The sequence below is a fragment of the Rhipicephalus microplus genome, chromosome X (assembly GCF_043290135.1).
Source record: "Rhipicephalus microplus isolate Deutch F79 chromosome X, USDA_Rmic, whole genome shotgun sequence".
Lineage (NCBI taxonomy): Eukaryota > Metazoa > Arthropoda > Arachnida > Ixodida > Ixodidae > Rhipicephalus > Rhipicephalus microplus.
This window is the reverse complement of record NC_134710.1, coordinates 68,130,094-68,153,289: the sequence shown is the minus strand read 5'-3', so window position 1 is coordinate 68,153,289 and position 23,196 is coordinate 68,130,094. Positions and strand designations below refer to the sequence as shown.

The following is a 23,196-nucleotide window of genomic DNA, read 5'->3' as shown; positions in this document are numbered from 1 at the left end:
CACGCGGCGTAGAAACACGCCGCGCACCCTCCATCTCGGAGGCCATGCAAGGCGCAACAGCACCCACTACTTCGACAGTGTGTCGTGCCCTGCAACGTCTACTGTAACGTTGGTGCACCGCCACCTGACATTGCGTTTTTGTAGTCAGGTTTGTCGTTGTGAACTTAAATGGGACACCTGCTGCGCTGGGCCCGTTAGGCTGGCACGCTAGCTATATGGCTGGTTAAAAACAGCATGCACTGGAGCATTGGAACTGAGAGGCTGGATGACACTTCGGCATCGATCCATGCGCTTTCGTTAGCCAGGAATCAAAAAGAGCTTAGGGCTACAAAAAATATTTGTCGCGTATTTTACGGGCCAGAACAAGCAAAGCCGTCATGCGAAATTTCCACTGCTGTAACTCCCGCGACTTTTTTCTCTTGTGCAATGAACCCTCCCCCCAAATCGGGGTCAACTTTTCTAAAAAAAAAAAAAGGGGGGGGGGGGGGGCTCATTACGTGAGTAAATATGATAAGTTCGAGACTTTGGAATCACTCGGGCACCCCCGGACACTGCTCAATGATTTCATGGAACCTGGGACAACAATAAACTCGAACAGTTATTTAGCAACATTAAGAAAACAGATATGTGGTATTTTATGGCACAAGGGCCAGTGGTGGCCAAAGAATGCCAAACCATGGTATGGGATGCGATCAGTGAAGATGTTAGGTGGCTGTATAAGAGCCTAAAGTTATTTGTACCAACGGTGCGTAAGACATACAATTGCTAAAATCATGTAGGTGACGTGGTCTGTGTGTAATGAGGATGAATGAGTAGTGCTTGCAGTAGTAGAGAAAAATGTGGAGGCAGCACGAAAGCCTCACGAATGCCCTTGAGACCGAGAGTCGTGAGGCAAGTGCTTTCTTTTAATAAAGCACCACGGCATAGACCTTTTTTGAGAGGCCGTGCTTACGAATCACCTGTGTAAATGACGTGAAAACCTTGAAGTTCTTTCAGGTATCGTAAAAGACACTCATATTAAAAAACGAATCATTGCCAAGGAACATTACTGGATGCAGTGGGACTTGCTATCGCAATGGTACTGGAAAATCTTTCTTCCTAAGTGGTTCAAATTCCTGGCATTCCAGCAAGATGGGAAGAACTGAGAGTGGCTGACTACTATTATCGCAGCTGGGTGGCTCATCACCAGACAAAAAGTACACATGCATGTGTCCTATTCTTAGTTTCTATAATGTTACTTCGATGTGGCGTGACTGTTGTGTATGTCCAGCTGCCGAGGTAACATTAAAAAAACTCGGGCGAGCTATCCAGAACCACCAGCGAGGTCGATACACAGCCTGCGTAACACTGCTTCTTGACTATGCCCAACTTCACGTCTCCTGCCAAACCGTTTTGACTTTTTTTTTGACAAACTTTGTACTGTCCTGCCCCACCCACCGTACAGTCCGGACGTCGCGATAGTCACTTGTTCCTCAGGTTAAAGAAAGAGTTAAGTGTCCAACACTGTCGAGGCAACAGTGAAGTCAAAGATGGGGTGAAACGCCTCCTCAATGGGTATGGCGGCACAGCTCTACAACAATGGTATCCTGAAATTGGCACGGATTCTACAAGATGCATAGAACAAAACAATATGGCGATTATGTTGAAAAATAAAGAAAACTTTCCAGTTTCCATAGAGTTACATCGGTCTGAGAATAAGCATGGTTGCCTATGTTGATAGTAACCTTATTTTTGAATCAACCCTAGTAGCTTTCAGAAGCACAGAGCACTAACTCTCCGCCAGAGTGCAGAGCATGTTCATCTTGGAACACTTAGGATACCCCCTCATTCCCAAAGTACCTTTGCCATCAAACAAAGAATAAGCAAAGAACTAAAACAGGGAGCATACGCATCACGCCCATTCCTAGAACATGAAACAGGAGACTTACACTGAAGGAAGGTACAACCCCGACATTTACTACACGGATGTGACCCATATCATGGGAAGAAATTACTGCATGAATGCAGTCACCGGACAAGAAGAGAAGGTCCTGGTGGTTTCGCAAGGTAACTATTGCAGAGACGGTGTCCACTGCAATGGCCATAAACTAAGCGGACAAAAAAAGGGTACAGTATGCGCTCATTGTAACCGACACATGCACAACAGAGTTTTGGATATAACAGACCATTTTTCAGCACAAGTTTGGTTTGTGTATTACATTATTAGAGTGAAGTTCAATTTTAACAGAACGTGATACAACGGATTATCAACTACAATGGACGAAATTATGGGCCTTTTTTTTGGAAATCGGGCACACAAAGCGTAATTCTTCATAATGACGTGGTCTGACAACCGACGTTTTTGGCCAAACTGCTTTCTGGGTACTAAAGCCACGCCAATTTTGAACTACGGCTGGCAACGTTTGTGGCTTCCGACCAAGCCAAGCCTGCAGTCAAGACAGTACACCAATGGTTGAAGTGTTGGAGCTGACTGAAATGCGACGCAATGTCATTGCATCACTGCCCAAGGGTTCTTTCTCGCCAATCTCTTATCACCAATTTCTTTTCAAGCTAAGTGTAAATAAAAAGTTTTTGCTGTTATTCGTCACTCATTGCAGTAACTTGGTTAGGCATCGCGATCAAAGTTTTGAAAGTGAGGCATTCTGGCACTCTAATCGGGTGAGTTCCACTCTAAAATTGGAACATTCATGCGAGGTGCCTTGGTGCTGCTCAGTTAAAACTGTCAGACAAACTTTGGACTTTCCAGCAAGCCATAGAGGATGCGTAGGAGCAACAGCTCTTGGCGGCGAATAAATGGCCCCATTTAGGCACATATGCCTTCCCGTCCGCACAAATAAGAAGCAATTCCAAGCCGATCAACATAAGTGGCTGAAAAAGCCTGCTAGAACTGCTTCAGTATCAGGAAATGCACACACAAATTATACAATGGAATCCCTATAGAGGTCTTATCAGAATACTCGATATCTAAGAACTTTTAAACAAACATTCATCGCAAGTGCTGTGCGTGCGAGAAACACTTAAAAGCCAGGGCAGGGGCCACATAGCGATTCTGCACTTATTGTAACAGTACACGCTCATAATTAAAACTTGTGCAGAAATTTTCTTAATAACAGACGAGTAGGCTTTGTTACTGAGGTTATATATGTTGGCTCTTCTTAATTCAACACACACCACACAAAAAGAGGAACTGCTCAATTAGGAGACCTGGCGCATCGTGGCGAGAATCGCCCCATAGACCGCTATGTGCATTCAAGTCTCCAAGGACCCGAAAAGATTATGGTCGTTCTATTGAGGACTAGAAATAATGTTTTTCAAGATGGTAGTGGGGAGATATGTAGAGAAAGCAGATGGTGACGAGTTTGTTCAAAAGAACTGCTCAACCAGTGACTGCTTCAAGAGGTGTTAGTAGTGATAAATGTGTACACGCTATGACTTCACTAACTATAATGGCCACAGCATCATCCCGATCCTTTCTGAATGCAACATAATGTTGCAGAAAATTTGTGTTCTTGGCTTTTAAGTGTTTCTTGCACGCACAGCACTTTTGATGAATGTGTGTGTAAAAGTTCTTGGATATCGTCGAGTATTCTGATAAGACCTCTATACGTATTCCATTGTATAACTTGTGTGTGCATTGTGAGGGTAAATTATAGTTGGGTACAACTTTACAAGACAGGACAGCCAATTCGCTCTGCGACTAAAGAAATAGTCCAGCTCAAATAATTGTGACTGTTGCAAAATCCGTATTTGTCGGTATAAATAAAATTTGTGTATCGTGAAGAGTGCTTTGGTAAAACTGTAATGATAGAAATGCTACACGACATGCCGATAAGCAATGTCCCTCACATATCACGCTATCATTAGAGAAGTGGCATAGAAACACGTTTCAATACTGGCATATCTTACCTGAAACACTATTGTTCCCCGATTACCGTTGGCTAGCTAAAAATGCTCGTTTGGGCAGCCAGACACTCAGCTATCTGCTACCAACGATCACAGCTATCTGGAAACAACAAAACCGAGCTGAAAACAACGAAGACGGCATGTTCTTCATCAGCAGGGTCATCGGCCATCCGGCTCATGACGTCACCTGAAGTGCACGCCTATTCGTAGAAGCTCTTGTGCATCCGCCTTTGAGGGGAAAATGCCACTGCCTTCTAAAGTTGTACCCTACTTTAGTGCCGTGTGTATGGAAAGAACTGTTGCCTTAAACTGGGGCCCCCTGATGGGGCTTTTCGATTTTTCGGCCCACTCCAATGAACTGCCTCGTTCCTTCAGCACCTGAAACGTCATGGGACTTGTTGTGTCCATCACCTCAAAAGAGGTGCTGGATGCCTGCTTGTGGTTGACGCTTACAAGAACAGAAGTCTTAGGGCTTTCTACCTGTACAGGAGGCCCTAGGCCAGCAAACCAGAAGGCCTACATGCTCTTTGGCAGCGCGGCAGCACGGGCTGCTTACGCTTAAGGGGCAGGTGATGCTGCAGAAACGGAAAATCGTCACGGGCTAATGTGCGTGAAATGCGCAGTCGCAAAAGGACGTTGCAGCATCGCGCCTGCATGTGCCGCATTGAAATAAGACTGTTCACGACTTCCGCGCTTCATGAAAGGAGATGTTTTCTTTTACTTTTAGTGCTATGATGTATTTCTCCTCCGCACAGGGCAAGATCTCAAGTAGGCAGGATGATCATCGCAGCTGAAGCAGTGCAGTTTGGAAATGCTACTTTCGACCACATGCTCTTGAGCACCACATTTTGCACATGACATATGGCCACAGCAGCTCTACGAGCTAGGACCAAATTTCTGACATTTGAAGCACCTGCAAGGATTAAAAATCTATGGTCGAACACACATTTTTATGTAGCCTGCTTAGATATGTTCTGGAAGCTTAGCGAATCCAAAAGTTGGGATTAAGTGCTTTGCAGGTACTGTGGAGATAGGTTTGCGAAAGGCTTACCCTACGAAGCGACCAGGAAAAGACACGACATGTCTGCTGCCGTAGTGCCATAGGCCATACCATGCTGAATGCGCCGGTTCTCGTTCACTGCCGTAGCGCACAAATATTTCATGGCCGGGTTCATCAGCTCTTCGACACGGGGCTTGGATGGCCCTTGAGGCAGGTCGTCAATAAACACCAGTTTATTTACCCAAGATGCAGCACAGTGCGACAATCACAGGCTTGCGGGCAGGCGCTAGGGCTATCACACAAAGTGCCACAGCCGAGCACGTGTACTAGAGGCTGCCTATAAAGCAGCGCGTCTGCCCTTCATGCAGGCCTGTGTGCATCTGCCCAGCAGCGGGCTAGCGCCCGGCTAGCACAAGCTACCGGGAGAGGGACTGACACGGACGGCCAATAAGGATCGGCGAAGTACAGTGACGTATGTTAGCGTGATTCGAGAGGGAGGCGCTGTCCAAGCAAGTTCGTACATGCATCTCTTTGCAGAAAAAACCAACACACAGCTCACCTTACACAAAAAGGCCTGGCAGCAAAACTACGGTGACCATGTCTCCGACGCTAGAGCCGCACAGGACCAGTGCTCACGCTAGCGTGGAAGCGAGAAGCCAAAAGCGGAGGGCATGCAAGATTCCTACGGCATTTCCTGGTCATTTAGTCTTATATTGATTCTCTGTACTTGGACAGCATTCTCATCCTTTAGATCATCATCAAGGAGTTTGTTCTCAGTGAGATTCAGGAGGTCGCGCTGCCAGATACTATGCCACATATTGTATTAAACAGTGAGCTGCTACAGTTATAGGTGTGCTGCCAAATGATGTGACAGTTTTCAGCTTATCATACTGGGCTATGTAGTTGAGCTTTGGGAAAAGGTCTCCACTGGCCATTCTTGTGGCCTTGTAACCTGCCCTGATACTCTCCGTGAGGCACTTTGAAACAAGAAAGGGCGAGACTGTTCGGGCTGTCTTTTCTGGAGATTCAGTATGGATAACATTAAAACATGGGAAGTTGTTAGAGTCGTTTGCATTGAACAAGTAGGTTTCGTTGGCGTGCCCCCTTTTAGAAAGATGGATTGGAGAGGAGTGGGAGTGACGTTAAGGCCAGGAGAATGGATTTTGATTTCGATACCTAGGCCAGCTGCCCAGCATTGAGCCCCACAAGGGAACGCTACTCAAACCAGCAGGTATCGCAGATACCAGCTGTATGCAGCCGCTGTAACGAGATACAGCACCCAATGTTGGAATTCATACATCAGGTTAACTTTTGTCCACGGGGAAACAAGGAAGTACTAACTAGAAAGGAGGAGTAGATAGGAAAGATCAAAGTGAGAAAAAAAGGCGTAGATGTGAGAGGAGAGAGGAATAGGAAAAAAATCAGTTTTGCCACAAAGCCAAGCAATGATAGTGATAGCAACACGTCGGGTTGTTATACGAAGTAGGGCTGATGAATTTAGGAACCATACGAAATATAGTGAACCCGGTCGATTGTGCTTGAATTGACAGTAATGCAGTAACTACAATATCTGAATAAGTGTTGTTGTAAATAGTTGACTGCATGATGTCTGACAGGTGGTTAAGTCACAGTTCGGCACTGAGAAACGCGACAAGTCACTGGTTTTCATGTCGAGGTGCAATAATTGAAGTCTCCAGTGACTATCACTGGCACATTTTGCAAGCACACCCCTATCGCAAAAACCAGGGGCACCGGCCTAGCGCCACACCTATTACTGAACCAGTGTGGCGCTGACACTGGGACAGTGCCACGCTGCACGAGGCACGCTGGCGCTGCATACTGGGACACACATTATCGGCCAAAACCTGGCTTTTAAAATGTTTTTAAAATTTTTGGTCATGCGCACAATGTAATTAAAGCTGAAACGCGCGCAGTGAAAAAAAAAAAAAGATAAGCGAGCCGGAGTTGAAGCTACTACCTTAACACATCACACATGCTGAGCTGGACACGCTGCCCACTACTCCACACCTGAACGACGGGAAAGAGTGTATTTTTCTTCATGTTAGAAGAAATTCAGGAACCCAATATTTTTATTTTGTAGTTTACATACACAGTGCTTCGTCTCTTCGTGTTCGTGCTAAAGAGGTGATTGTTAGCTTAGTTTTTGCGGGTTGCCTTGAATCACATTCATTTGGCACGTTTTGCCGCAAAGCTTGTTAGCGTAGCTGCAAATGTGTCACTGCAATCGTAGTGACATAATTACTAGTCGCTACGCGGCTAGTAATTATTACCTATGTAGAAAACAGCGTTCATTTATACTGCTCACTGAACACTGTAGATTTTGTCCCTCTATAGTTTGGAAGTATTTTCTGTCCCCCTCATTTACGTTACGCGTACGACAGCCACAGCACTTCACTCTAACCGAAACGACCATTAGGCTTAGGGCCGCACTTCTTGGGCCACAGTTGCTGTGAAGATGATAGATATTCAGTTAGAAAGAGTCTAATAACCGTTAAAGTGTAGTTTAGATCAAAACTGACCCTTGAGTGGTCATATTTTCACCTTCGGCTACACAAATGAGAAGCTAAAAACACCAAGATTGGGCATTGCAGCGGATAACTGCTGCCGGGGACGTGCAGCTTTCTACGGTACGAGCCGCAACGACTCTCTGCTTGAGTAGGTTGGTCTTGATTATCAGGCTGATACTACTGTCCTACTGTGTTTCCAATTTTCAGTTCTATTGATGCCATTTATGAAATACATTGACAAAATTCAATCAAAGTTCAAGGAAAGCGCAGCCGTGCAGGGGGGGGGGGGGGGGCATTTATGGGTGGCCTGGAATCTTTTTTTCTCAAAATTCTCGCATGCCCTTCCCCCCTAGGAGGAAGCATAGTTAAAACGTGACGCATCAGTTCTGTGCCTCCCTGTCCCCCTTCCAGGAACACAATGGTCATTGGTCCCCCCTAAAAAATTTTGGCGGCGCCCCTGACCCACGCGCTTGACATATGAATGCTTCAGCGTACTCGCATCCATTGCCTATCTAAAACAAAGCTGTATATGTGTAGCACATAGATGAGAAAACAATCATATTCGGGAAATTTTATAATCGACATCTCGCGATTCAACAAGAAGTCTTACAGAAAGTGTGCTGATCGCACCTAGTTTCTTCCAAAGTGCCGCTAACGTTATCAGTGTGTGGTAGAGACTGTGCAGCGTGACCAGTGTCTCCCACAGCGCTTTAAGACACAATGCTTCACTTTAGAGCGTGGCCCAGTGTGTGTCAGCACACTGGGCGACGCTAGCCGCGCTGTACACTGTGTCCCAGTGCCCTGCAGCGCGCCGTAGTACACTGGGACACACTCTACAGCGTTTCCAATGTCACCCAGCACGCTGAAATGGAATGGGGGATACTGCATACGCTGTTTTTTTCTATAGTGACCGCACGGAAGTTGGGGAGCAAGAAGTTTACGATGTCAGTCTGCAATGTTTTGACGACACAAGCATCACCACCACTCATCTTGGAGCAGAGAGTTTAGTTTGTCCGTCAGAAGTGATAGTGGCAGTACGCATTTCGACTAGAACCGAACTCGCAGGCACGACAGGACCAGCAACTTCCCGAATAATCCTGCGCCTCATGTGAGCAATTTTTCCTTTTGCTTCAGAGTGAAAGTGGAGCCAGAGACATTTTGGAATGCCCCTTTCATCCAACTGTAGGTGCGTCAGTGAACCCACCTTCCCATTGATCAAACCATCGGACACGTCAATGTTTAGAGAAAGCATGTATGGCTTGTCCAAACAAACTACAGTAAAACCTCGTTAATTTGAACTCACTAGGACTATAAGAAATCTTTGAATTAAGTGGGTTTTTGAATTAACAAAACATACAAAATGTGAAATCCAAGGAACTTAAAACTATTCAAATTAATCAGAGCTAGTTTGTGGCTCCAAGGGTTACGTTTTCCAGCAATACTTGGTCACAATTTTTCCGCAAACAAAGGGAAAATTCTGGGCCTAACTGCTGTCACTGCAAAAAAAAAAGTGAAACACTAAAACAAACGCCTTTGAAAAAAAAAAAGATGTATTCACTGCAGCACAGTAGTGACCCACGAGCAGCATGTCGCCTGCTCCTCACACATTCTTTCTCCTGAAATAAGGAATTTAATAATAGAAAGTGTGACGAAATTTGCGATGTGTTTTGGCTGGAAAATATCATCATTGAAGCTTTCGACACGAGTTTTCGAAGTAGGCGTTGCAGGCAAGGATTCCGCCAGCTGTGCAAGTGTGCGAATTGCTGGAGCGACCGGCACTCAGAGGTTTGTATACATCGAGGATTTCTCCAGACTGTCCTTTACAATTTCTTTCAACTCCCAGAAAAAATGAATAAATCGTGACACACCGACGTTACAAAAAGCATGCGACATGTTGCCCGCATGTCACTGCTGCATTGCAGTGAAGCATATCTCGTTTTCTACAGGTGCATGTTTTAGTTTATCACGAGACAGTTTTTTTATGTATATATTATTATTTTTCATGCTGGAAGTAGCGAAGCAGGGTTGATTTAGCTACCACTCTTTAGTATTGCTAAAGTACATTGTCAAGTGGCTCTTAAGGGCCGCCGTTTCCACGGATTTAAATCGAAATCGTGATCGGGAATTCACACACTGCATCCAATGTTTTTGAATTAACCGGTCTTGTGCTGACCACCACTTCAAATTATCTGCTCAAACGTGCATTGCAAAATACGGGACCACGGAAATACTTCGAATGAAGCAGGATTTCGAGATAACCGAGTTCTAATTAACGAGGTTTTACTGTACATGCATTGTTCAAGAATGTTTCTTTCAAGCCCATTGACAGTAAGCCAGTGGTAGATGGTGTATATACATAGCTCACCATTAGTGAGATGGACAGTATGAGAAGCATGGCCTAATACGTTAATGCAGCTCGCTGAGAAGCGAGGGGTTGCTGGTTCAAATTCCCGGTGGGTGCCCTACAATTTTGTTCTCATTTATTTTCTTAGTGCCTCTTATATATACATTGTTGCAAAAAAATAAAATGTCTCTTAGTAAAGACTATTTATTCAGGGCGAGCTTGTGTACATGAATTTTAGAAAACAACCTTACACAAAAATTTTCTTTGCTAGCCAGCACGAACCTATTCTTCTCTAGCACAGCCGCGAACTGGTCACACCATGAGCCACTAGTCTTCTTTTAGCCTGTGGTGTGGTGGCACGCGCAGTCCGCCGGCGCATTGAATGCATTGCTTGTCATTTATTTTGCAGCATTTACAACGGCAGGAAGCAGTGTGCATCTTCGGAGGATGATGAGAAACTCCTAAAACGCATCGTCCCAATGCGATGAGAGGGCCAAAACAATTGAAAGGCAGGACTTGGCTTCATGTTTCAGCACGTGTATCAGTGATTTTGTTCATTGCCTTTCGTAGTAGGGTTTCGTGTGTACCACATGTATGACTTCAGGGTGATTTATTCGCCCTGTTGAGCAAGTAGCCTTCGGGGATGGCCTCTTAGTTTAAGGTACTCAAACGACGAAGTACCTTGTAAGGGCCCAAACAGCGCCACATCAGCTTTTCAGAATGACCACGTGCACTTACAACCATCCATACCCACACTTTGTCTCCGAAGACGTACCATGCTTTCTTTGTTTGTAAACTCCACCTAACAAATGACAAGCAAAGCGCGCTATGCACTGGCAAACTGCACCTGCCACCACACCACGCGCTAAAAGAAGATGACTAGCAGGTCATGGTGTGACCAGTTGGCGGCTGCGAGAGAGAAGTCGAAGAGGTTCGTGGTAGCTAGCAAGGAACATTTTTGTGTAAGGTTGTTTTCTAAAGTTCATGGGCACAATTCGCCCTGAATAAAGTCATTACCAAGAGGCTTCTATTTATGATTACACGTGCACCACGGGCAAGGGAGCTAAGTCCGGACCTAGAGCCAGTGCAATTGATGCCTGTCCACCAACGTACGAGCCGCCGTCTACGATGTGAGCAACCAGAGTTCGGCTCCCTCTTTGATTCATCAAGAGCAGCGGAGACTGCAAACACCACCACAATGGCCGCTCAAGCGACACCGGCTCCATCCCATATTGTCATGGATTCGCCCCGGACACCATAGGTATTCCATGGCGACACTTACAAAGATGCAGAAGACTGGCCTGCTCACTCCGAGCTTGTCGCCAGTTTGTTACGTCTACGTAGCACTGCAAGTTTGTTACGTCTACCTGGCACTGCAAGTTTCTGTGCATACGTGGTTTGAAAAACCTCGAAGTGTCATTGTTGACATAGAACGACTTACGAAGGGAGCTACTCATTACTTATCCGAACACAGACCGCAGAGAGAAGGCGAAGATCGTTTTTCGGGGAAGAAACCAAAAGAGGCAGGGTCGGGCAATATATATATATATATATATATATATATATATATATATATATATATATATATATATATATATATATACATACCCGGGACCTGATGGTAACAACAAAAATCGGCCAAGAGGGTCCATATGATCGCTATCACTACAAAAGGGGACTGCCGTGGTGCCCTGGGTGGGTCAGCCAAGAGATGCCATCTAAGTGGCCAAAGGGGCCAAAGGGGTGTGTTGCCACTGCCGGAGCCTTAAACGTCCAAACACCGGGCGTCGGCTAAACCCCCAGGATCCCCTTTTCCCCAGACATGGCTAGGACACGCACGGTGAGGGGTGGGAGCGGCGTCGCATCCCCTCAGTTACAAAGGTCTGTGGTGACAACACTCGCAAAACGCCTGCTTGTGCAGGCACCCCTGCGGGGATCTAGAATGTCTCTCTCTACCATTGTAAGCATGGCTTCAAAGTGATTGAAGGATTGATAAACACAATCTCCCTCAGGCTGTCTCGATATGCAAGTTCGTTGCTTTTGCCTTCTCATTGCCGAGTGCGAAATCACCATCCACACGTGCCTCTCGACCAACCAAGCAAATTATAAAGCCAAATGTGGTTTTGATATGATGGCTTTAATATTTTACCCACCACTGCCAAGTGCTCAGAAGAAACATGAAAAATAATTAAAAATGACACCAGTGAAGAAGGTTGTCATTATCAAGCTGATAGAGCAAGGACAAAAATAAAAATTTAATCTCTCCAAGCAGACATCTGATCGCATCAAAAACAAGGACAGGAAGCTTTTAACCAGCCTCACTGCAGGAGTCTACAAAAAAAAAAATGCCTATAAAGGGCAAGACTGAAAGCTGGAAGAGACACAGCTGCTGTGATTGAATGGAGTCTTATTAAAGAAATTTATGGTTTTAGCAATAGTCTAAATAAAAATGTCATGATGGCTCAAAATACACAGAGTTTCACTTTAAAAAATTTGTAGGCAGGGCAGAGCCATTGATCTGACCATTGTCACAAACTACTAGAGGAGCTAGCAAGTATGCTCCCTGCAGACACACAAGTTTTGACAAAACGGACTTTTTTTTTTCAAAATTCTGCGAGAATATTTTCTTTCTCTTTTGAGAGAGGCCTGCACTTATGGGAAGCAAAGGAATAAGCGGGTAAAGTTACCATACCTGTCAAGTTCAAGAATTGCGAATCCGGGAGATTTCCACAAGAGGAGGGGGGGGGGGTCGAGCGTAGGCGAGCTAAATTATTTTCCCCAATATATTTTGGAACGAAAAAAACAAAAGACATCACACAAAAACAAAAGACAAGAAGGGGGGGGGGGTCCAATCGAAAGCACCAACATCCACGTTGCAGTCTTATAATGGCTTGGAGTGGCCGAACACACGAGCTAGGTTTCCCACTAAGGCGAGTCTCAAATGGGAGCGCAAAAACTTTCGATATTTTGCGTCATCAAAACAACTAGAAAAATCTATTTCCGTCAAAAAAACTCTCATATGTCTGCCTGGGACACACACGAACGGACAGGACCGCGCAGCTGGCTGCCGTGAAAGCGTGGGTCAAAGCTTTGGCTTTGCTTGCTATATTAGATTCTTTGGACAGGAACGCTAAACGCTTCAAGCCTTTTTTAATCTACCGCTGCGTTAGCCATGTGCCCTCCGAGCTCGTAGATTGCTATCGCATCACCGAGACCACGGTTTCGTGCGCAGCAGTTGCGGCAAACTGTAGTTCCGTGTTCAACCCATGTGTTGGCTGCGCACGTGCCTTCAAAACTAAGTCGTTTTATATTACAATCGCATCTGACGCGGTCTTGTCCACAAAGTGTGTAGAAAGCACGGCTGTTTTGACTGGTCGAGAGTTGGACGCGCGCACACTTTCAGAGAACTGTAAGTAACGTCGTCACCATTTATATATCTTGTCAAGAATGACCACAGTTTCATCCACAGTGGTTGTCGCAACCACACACACTGTAGATGACAGTAAGTGCGCTGGTCGCAAGCGTACTTCTGAAGCTTCAAGCACGCTGCTCTCGATCTACCTTAATTCGACGGTTTCAGTACTAAAGTTCATATCATACACCACGATTAGGAAAAGTGTTCAGAACATTCAAATTTTAGCCTAATGGACAAAGTGGAATTTGGCTGGCGAATTTCACGAATTCGAATCTTCTGCAATTTCACATCACTGAGGCTACTGTATGTTTAGATAAACGCCTCCTAAATTCCTTTATAATAAAATTCAGTGTGTTCGCAAAAAGCCTGGAGCGGACTGACCTGCATCCCTGTCAATGCGGCAAGATCACACACAAGAATTTCGATTTTCGGGAGATTTTGATGAGAGCCATACAAATGGAAGAAACGGTCGAAATCTGGGAGTCTCCTGGACAATCCGGGAGACATGGCAGGTATGAGTCAAAGTGGGAGATAACGTGAATGGCAGCGAGAAGCTGCCTTTGCTGGTGACAGGCAGCTTCTGAAATTTGCTAAGAATCAGCCCATGTCGTACACGAAGACTTGAATTACATATTTTTGGCTCAAAGAATGTCTTCACTATTCGTACGGAATGTTACGGTACCAGAAACAGCAAGTGATAACCTTTCGTAACTGCGGGGCGCTTGGCACTATACGAAACCTTCAAGCGATATACCTGAATATTAATGAAGACAAGTCAGCTCACCAGTTGATAGATGAAGGCATCATTTAGGACATAAATATTGATTACTGGGCCCGTCTACTTGGCCACAAACTTATGTGCCTCCGCAATGGAAGCTGCACTTCATCAACCTTTTCTCATATTTTTTATTTGTGGGGTTTAACGTCCCAAAACCACTACATGATTATGAGAGACACCGTAGTGGAGGGCTCCGGAAATTTCGACCACCTGGGGTTCTTTAACGTGCACCCAAATCTGAGTACACGGGCCTACAACATTTCCGCCTCCATCGGAAATGCAGCCGCCACAGCCGGAATTCGAACCCGCGGCCTGCGGGTCAGCAGCCGAGTACCTTAGCCATTAGACCACCGTGGCGGGGCAACCTTTTCTCGCCAAATGGCATGCTCACAGATGTGTGGAAGGCTATCCAGCCTTCCCCAATTGCCAACTGTTTCAAGCATACCAGGTTTTACAGCCCTGAAGAGGTCAGGGATGCACTACTAGCAATACTGCTGCTGCAGTCAACCACGGCAAGCAGTCAATCGCTGACCTGCGTGCCAGCGGGATGAACCTTGCGGCAACTGTGAGATCCCTCAAGTGTGCTACCTTCAATGACGACACCTTGTACTTCGAGATTACAGACAAAGAGATCATGTGTTAGCTGAGTATGCTTCCAGCAAGCGACTCTCAACCACAGATGATAACATGACCAGCTGACCACAAGTGGCAATGCAAGAAGACATTAAATCTATTGACACTGTTGACGAGAGTTTCATGATGGGCAAACAGTGTTGTTCACGGTAATGCATTACAGTGAAAGCTCGTTAATTTGAACTTCAATAATTCGATTTTATGGATAATTCAAAGTATAAGTTATGGTTTGGCCAAGCTCCATACAAGCGTATGAATAAAAAAAGCCCGTTAATTCCAACGTGAGTAGGTTCGGCCACAGATAATAACTACGCGCCACCGGCGCGGTGGCGCGTAGTTATTACCTAGCCACTCGATAGGGCGGCTGCCGAGTTACGAGGCGGCGTAGACAGGAAGTGGAGAGAAAAACGAAGAGAGAAACTGGCGCGGAGGCCAGAGTACAAAAAAGCACCTCTTATTCTCCGCTACCCCCCCCAACCTCTCTCTTTCTCGGCGGCTGCCTCCTCTCCGTCCTACGTAACTTCCAAGATTTGCTTTTTTTTCAAGTGCCGATGTCTGAGCCTTTGCAAATCCTGCAAAGCTGTTGCTGCTAAACGACAAATGGCAGGACCAGCACACAGCAAATTGGGTGCGTCGTAGATTCGCCCAGCCTTGCAGTCTCTGCAGTCTCTGCAATATCTGCAGTCGCAGTCTCGGGCGTGCGTTGTACGCCTCAGTTGTTAGTGCCAGGAATAGCTTCCATCTGTCGTGATTCTGCTGCAGCGACTTGATGGCGTGTGCCCGCAGCAAATACCGTGCCAAAATACTTCAAGAGAAACCTGATATTTTGCGGGAAGTGGACACCAGACTCTGGCAAAAGCAAGAAACTGCAAAAAAGCATAGTATACCGAAAACGACGCTATCTACTTGTATAAAAAATAAGAGGACTATTGAAAAGTCTTAAAGGCAGAAGTTGCGAGCAAAAGAAGGAGGTTGCAACTTGCAAAGTATCCTGACCTCTAGAAAGGGCTTTTCATTTGGATTAAGGAAATGCGTTCACAGGACATACCACTGAGTGGCCCAGTCATACTGGCAAAGGCAGCGGACTCCGCCCTGCAGCTGGACTACGACGACTTCGCTGCTTCAGATAGGTGGTTGCACCATTTTCACGAGCGTTACAACCTCGTTTTCTGTGCTGTGTAGGGTGAAATGAACGCCGTCAACGTGGAAACGAGGGACGTTTGGCACTTCGAGGTGATTCAAGGCTACATGGAAAAGTATGCTCTGCAGGACATATTTAATGCGGATGAAACTGCCTTATTTTTCAAATTGCTGCCTGCCAAAACTATCACCAATAAAGGTGACAAGTGCACGGGAGGTAAAAAAGTTAAGAACGGATAACTATGATGGTTGCTGCGAACATGACCGTGACCAAGAAGTTGCCGCTGTTCGTGATAGTCAAATCGAGAAGTCCTCATTGCTTCAAGAACATCTGGTCCCTCAGACTACGCGGCCAACAAAAAGACCTGGATGACAGGGGCATTGTTTGCACAGTGGCTAGGGAAGCTTGACAAGAAGTTCAAATGCTGTGGCCTGCTTCATGTGGAGAACTGTCTGGCTCATTAAGTCAACAACGTTAAGATGAAGGCCATTGAGCTGGCCTTCCTTTCAGCAAACACGACAGCGGTAATGCAGCCCATGGTAAAGGGTGGAGATAGAAATTTAAAATAATTTTATTGGTGTCAAATGTTGCAACAAATTATTTTGTTCAATAAGTGACGCTCCTAAGTGCACTACACATGCTTGTACATGCTTGGGAACAAGTGACAGCGCTTACGATAGCAAATTGCTATCGCCACTGTGGCTTCAGCACCGAAGCTCTGCAAGCTGACGAGCTACCAGTGCTCGAACTTGACGTCACTGCCACCATGGTGGACGTTTTGGTAGACGTCTGTATTGCGGACTACGTCAATGTGAACTCAACTGCAGTGGCGTGTGATGCACTCACGAATGACAACATACGTCAGGTGAGAAGTGCAGAATCTATCACTGCCAGTGGCGATGATAAGGAGGAGGAAGAAGCACCAGTGCGGCCCTCTGCTGCGGAAGTCATGGCCAGATTGAATGCCCCCCCGTCTCTTCTGAAGGTTTGAAGAAGGCGGAGAAGAGGCCTTCAGCCAAATTCGCTCATTAGAGCAAAAAGTGCTGGCTGTCATCTTCAAGGAAAAAAGGCAGACCGCGATCACAGTTTTTTTTTCTAAAAAATAAATTGTTATGCCCTACTGAGTCGCACTGTACTATTGCTGTTTTTCACTTTCGTTAGTTTGAACTGATTAATTTGAACTGAGGCGGCTTCCCGTTTTGGTTCGAATCAACGAGCTTTTACTGTACAAGTTACTGTGTTACTGGTAATGCGTTACTTTTTATGATGACTAACATGTTTCTAACCATTTCAGTTCTCTTCAAAGGGAATGAAGTTTGTTTTGATGACACATGGATATTCCCGCCTGTGTTTTCATTCAGGCTATTTTTCGGTGCCCATGAAGTCAGAAAATCAGTCAGCTACTGTAACACAACAATGTCAAGAACATGAGTGAAGTAACACTCACCAAAAACCTTCATCAGTTGGTCATCACAGATTGCAAACTGCTTGTTGGATGGGTCCTGTAAAATAAATGCGCAGTGAGAATAGTAGGGGTGTGCAAATATGAAAATTTTCGAATATGAATTGAATACGAATACGTAGCTTCAAATATGAATCGAATACTCAAGAGGTGTAATTTTTTTTACTGGTAATCTTTTTACTCAATCATATATTTATGTTGGAAACAGTACACTTGTCATTATAGTCATTTATTGCACATAAAAAAATGTCACCATCTGTACTTGCCAGAGAGCATAAGACTAATAGTTGAGCTTGTGACTGTGATGTCTTAGGTTCAATCAACTTGTTGAAAAAACCTTGTGTATCTTTTTCTTTTATTATAAAAAAAAAAGGAAAGAAAAGCTTTTGTAGCTGCTATGATGACTAGTTTGATTGTGTAACAGTTAGCACCCGTGTACTGAAATCTAAGCGATTACTAAAGCAGCCTAGGTAGTCATAATTCATCCAGGTTCCCGCACAATCAGTTTTGACTTGAAAGACCCCAATTTTATAGCTCTCTTTGCAATTTTCTCTCCTGTTCTCACCCGTCAAGCCACTATGAAAAATAGGAGCACTTCGGCCATTTTTCAACTACACAGAAATGCTCGTTATCTTGCTTGCTTCCGTTGCCTTTTTCGAGGAGCGCTGATAGCAGCACATTCACGACCAAGGTGTACTGAACGAGCAGCGATAACGTAAGGTAAGCGTGTGAGATAGATGATTAGTGATGTGTGATAGAAAGACGCCCCGAATAAGCCTTCTTGTTAACGGAGCCACAACTCTCGGCGGTGAGGACCCTATTTTGCCGCATCGCGACCCCCCTTTGGCACGCTAGCTGCCAACAGCAGTAAACTGACGTTATCAAAAAGCGAGATCGCAGCAGTGGAGTTGATTGCAGGAGAATTTGCTGCACGAGCACCATGTGGATACGACGGATTTTTGAAGGCACTGTCAGGAACACAGCGGAACAATGCAGTAATCCATCTGTCACCTTATGTGCGCCACAATTAGCAAAGGAAGACTATATGTGATGACACCATTGTAACGTTTCCGAAAGTGCATGGCCTTCTTTATGTTTGCCATTGCGCGGAAAAACACTTCAGCTCATTTGCATGACCATATCCGCTACCATGAAATCATTTGAGAACTACGAAAAGAGTAAACATGCTGAAGTAGCGGCACAGCTGACGGACGATTCGTCAGGCTTCGACATGTGCCCGTATGTTCCTACGAGGATCCATTAGAGAAAACTGACGTGGCTATACAAGAAACGCGTTACCACCGTAAGTCAAGCTAAGCGCGCCCCTAGATAATTGCGTGCAGCGCATCGCCGACTAAGCTCACGTCATCAGCCCAGTGACCTGTAACGTATACGCATGCATTTGCCCTTACGTAGAGATTTTTTTTTCATGCTCGCTCAGCACGGGACCAAGCAAAAATGCGAAGACTATTTTGTCTTTGGTTCCACGAGCGATATGCACTTGCGGTCCCACGCACACAAGTGCGGCAGCGGACGACATGGCCAGTACGCTTACACGAACCATAACAGCGCTAAACCGCTAAGCCACACAAACTGCAGAGCAGGCAGTACATGATTTAGATTGAGTGAGATGTTTATCGCTGGTAGGTTTGTCGTGATAACGTGCTGCCGCATTTGTTCGTAGCCAACATCACGCTCCCATGAATTTATATGCAGGCATCACCGCACTCGTGCCAAAGTCTTAGTAATCACTTCATGATCTACTGAAGCTCTTATCGCAAATGCGCCAAATCGCGAGTTCTTTAAAATGACATGTGCAAACGAATATTTGTGAACATCGAATATTCAAGGAATATTCGAGTTGGTTCAAATATTCAAAATTTTCGGACATGTGGTTATTGAAATGAATACGAATATTACAAATGCAATATTCGACGAATATTTGACACTTTCGAATAGTTGCACACCCCTAGACTATAGTAATATCTCGTTACCTCGAACTCGCATACAGTCAATCCCGAATACAGTTGCACCTGCTTATAACGAACCCCCATATAATAAATTCTTCAATATAACGAAGTTTTTCTATTCTTCACCATTGCTACATAGAAGCACATGTATTTGCGACCTCTATGCAACAAAGTAACAGCGGGAGACAACCTTGATATAACGATTTTCCCCCTCTGACAATCTAGAAATTTTGTTCTGCATTTTGGTACGAGGATGCATTTTCCGTCGTTGCCCCACCGCCGACGAAGCGCGAAGCGGGGGCAACGCGCACGGTGCACCAGGCGAGAACGAGCGCTCGTTCTTGCACGCAAACGAGCGCAAGGCGGACAGGCGGGCCTGCACCCCACCAGCCGGCGTTGCTTCTCGCCGCCGCGGGGGCTTGCGCGAGTGTGACCCCCCCCCTCCATAACAAAAAAAAAAAAAACTACTTTGTGCGTTAGCAGTTCCACATTTTTTAGTTAGCCTCACATATGTGGGGCCGTGCTGCATATGGAGGTCACTTTACCAAGTAGTTTTCCGTGGTATCCATGTCAGTGCCGTCCACTCTTGTTTTCGATGCCATGCGCATGCATAGTTTCACTCAATGTTTTTACGTTGGTTTGACTGCGCGCGCATGGTGTGGCCCCCAATAACGTTCAGCTTTGCTTCTTTCATTACTTATTGCAATTATATAGACAGTCTCGGCTGGTTTTTTGCCGTCCCCACCATCATTCACCGTAAATGTATACACATCTATATATAAAAATTCAAGAAAAAAAAAAAGCCGCCCGCACTCTGCACCCAGCTCGCCACGATGCTCCGATGCACACTTGCACTTATCTCCCATGCGTACTTTGCCCGTGAAGGGGGGGGGGGGGGGGGCGAGGTAGATGCTTGTGCGCACGGGCTTAACTTCCTCTTTTGGGAGAATCACACGTCTTGAACGTTGACCAAAACGATTCCATTTAGTTGCCGGGCACACAAAGATCACTTCACTCACTGGTCAGGTGCCGTTTGCGAAAAGAGTGCGCTTTTCAAACACAGCGAAGCAACAACTGGGGCACTTGTTAGTTCGCACTCACCTGAATGTGATTACGTTTCGTGCCTCGTTTTTGTTTAAACAGCGCGTCAAGTGTCGAGCGGTAAACGTTGCTAGTTTGCTCTCGTCCTTGTGCGTCATTTGTGCGTGAGCAGCACAGTGCACGTTCCGATCTGCTTATCCTCAGGCGTTACATTTCAAGCGGTTGCTATGGCATTCAATGCTTCGCCCTTGCGGCGAAACTGTGACCTTTTCCTAATTTTGGACAACCGTGTCATCACCACAGAGGGGATGTCAGATTAGGCGCTGATGGAAGCTCTCGCAGACCACGGTGACAACGGATCTTCGAAGGTTGACTCATCATGAACTTCCGTTTTGCGCCACGCCATGAGTTTGCAGGCTGGTAGCTTTTGCAATTTGCCCATTAATTCTGGCAACACGACGGCACGTTGAATTCAATGCAATGAATGTGATAGCAATAAATTGTAACTTAGCCAACTCTTTTAGATCCGCTATTGCGGAACTACTACAAATAGCTGGCGTGACCAAATACAACCGCTCCAGGAAGAAGTGCTTTTTTCACACAGTCCCTTCGCATTGAAACCGCACTGATACTCGCCAAGATAGGAAGGGCACCAGCGATCGCGACCTCTCTGAAAATTCAAGTTCATTATTGCTACTCGAGCGACCCTTCGCTCCTCGTGTTTTCATGCTCGTGGTTTACTTTCTGCTTAAACATTCGACAGCAATTCTAACGCATGGGAGATGTTATCTTAGGCACTTTCCAGGTGATAGGGTTGAGCCGACTCATTTGATCTCTGCTTCAGCAGCACTCGTGCGCTTTTACCCGCTTGTGGAAGTTACGATGCGCTGGGGGCATTATATCAGTTCGGACTTGTTACGGAATATAGAGGCGACAACAAAAACCTGCCAAGAGCGTCTATATAAATGTTATCGCAATAACAATGCAGTTCTTTACAGCAAAATAAGTGTTTTGGGTTAGCTCTACCTTCAGTTCCCCTTTTGTTTAATTTGTGCATTTATTTCCTGCATTTTTGTACTGAACCTGCATATAACTAAATCTTCTTTATAACAAAATTTTCTGGGAATTTCTCGATTCCGTTATATCCAGGTGTAACTGTATTATGAAAGTTAAATATATCGAAATATTGGCTGAATCAAACAGTCGAGAAATCCCCTTGATTTTCCCATGCAAAAATATGAGACCAGCGCACCCACATATCGAACCCCCCGGGGGCCACAGCAGATCTGCAACTATATGAAATGCTGTGCCACGCCAAAGCCCAGGAAGTGCGTTTTTCCTAGCAAATATTGAACAATTTTTGGGTGCATTCTAACAAGTTATGATCCCTTTACGTGTGCAGGTCACGAAAAGGCAGTATTATTCCACTGAGTTATTCTGGGTTCATTTCGTGGCATTCAATTGTGAGTGAACCGGTATGTTTGATGTGCGATCTGTAGGCCTTAACACGTGGGCATACCGTTTTTCAAGAATACCGATCGCCGAGGACACCGAAATCAGAATGCAAAGTGACTCGGCGAACTCATTGTAATGTTCGCATTCCCTTCCCAATTTTTTAGCGCACAATGGCACACGAGCCTGAAAAGCGTGGCCTTCGAGATGTGCAACCTTCCGACGTATTTTTGGTATTTTCGGTTTTCGAAACGCACGTCTTGGAGGCTAAACTTTTTCTAGCTTTTCGCATCAAAGCAACTGAAAGCAGCAGCTGCCAGCTACAAAGGCACAAGTTACATCGATATTGCCATTATGTCGACTGTGGAAACTTGGTATCTTTTCTTTTGCACTTTATGGACTTGTGCATTTCTTGCTTCGTTCCTGATAAATCCTCATTCGGGACAGAGCTGAACGTTGACCCGCACATAGGGATAAAAGTTATGACTGGTGCTTGGAGCAAGATCAAGTACCGTCGTAAACTTTCCTCGCTTGCCAGATGACTTCAAGTACGTCATGACTGCTGGCGTACGGTGCCTCGGTGAATTCTGCGACTTATCAGTGTTTCTGAGCACCATCATGAACAGTGAGCGACTTATCGGTACAGATGACGATGTAGCTGTTTCTGCCTGCATCGATGGTGAGACCATGGCTGCTGTGTCCAGTGCTGCGCAAGTGTACCGTGCAGTCACGAGTATGCCAACACCATCGCCGCCGCTGCTAACCAACCTTTTGCTGTGCTACAATGCTTGCATCGGCGTTCCGTGTCAATTAACGCTGCTGAGGCCAAAAGAACTAAATTCGCTTATTTGAAACGCTTTAATGACACTCAAGATGACAAAGTTGATGGCGTGCAAGAAGCAAGACAAGTTTGCAGACTATTTTTATACGAAATAAAGTGCGGTAACTTGCAGTTCACACCTTGTTCTTCATTAAACTGTGAGCGAATCGTTATGCTAGTGCTTGTAATGATATAGAAGGCATGAAATGCTTTAATTTAGGCCTTAAATATGTATATTTTGTGTTTCAAGTCATCGATATATCGAACTACTATTTTGCGATCCCCTTCGAGTTCGATATGTCCGGGATCAACTGTATCTCGAAAAATTGGCTAAGTCCGAAATTTCCGTCGCAGTGAACATTTTCCTATATGTCCCATGTATACTTTTCTCTGTATCTCTAAGCATTTTTGGTGTCTGATTGCCGATAACTCAAAATCTTGACTGGGAGTGGAATGGGAATTCCGCCACCGGAACATTTCACAAGATTTGCTCGATACTGCCATGCCTTATGTCAGTCGATTTCTTTTTTCCTAATTTAGCCATGCCTGCCACTACGCCGATGCTTTCCGCGAACGCGACATGCACGAAGTCTCAGCCCAGCAACATACCTTTGTCAAGCAACCATGTGGCACGTCAAGTGGCACATGCGCTGAGCAGGGACGTCCTCTGCCCACACTTGACATAGTTTGTCTTGTTTGCTTTGTGCAG

At 45.5% G+C, this 23,196-nt stretch overlaps 1 protein-coding gene across 1 annotated transcript in view; it reads right to left on the bottom strand.

Annotated features, from left to right (window-relative positions):
• The window catches only part of Non2 (upstream activation factor subunit spp27 homolog Non2), a 78,698-nt gene that overhangs the window by 9,137 nt on the left and 46,365 nt on the right, over window positions 1-23,196 (bottom strand). The window contains exon 8 of the mRNA XM_037426954.2: window positions 17,190-17,244. Coding sequence (XP_037282851.1) covers window positions 17,190-17,244 — 55 coding nt within the window. The remainder of the gene's footprint in view (window positions 1-17,189; window positions 17,245-23,196) is intronic.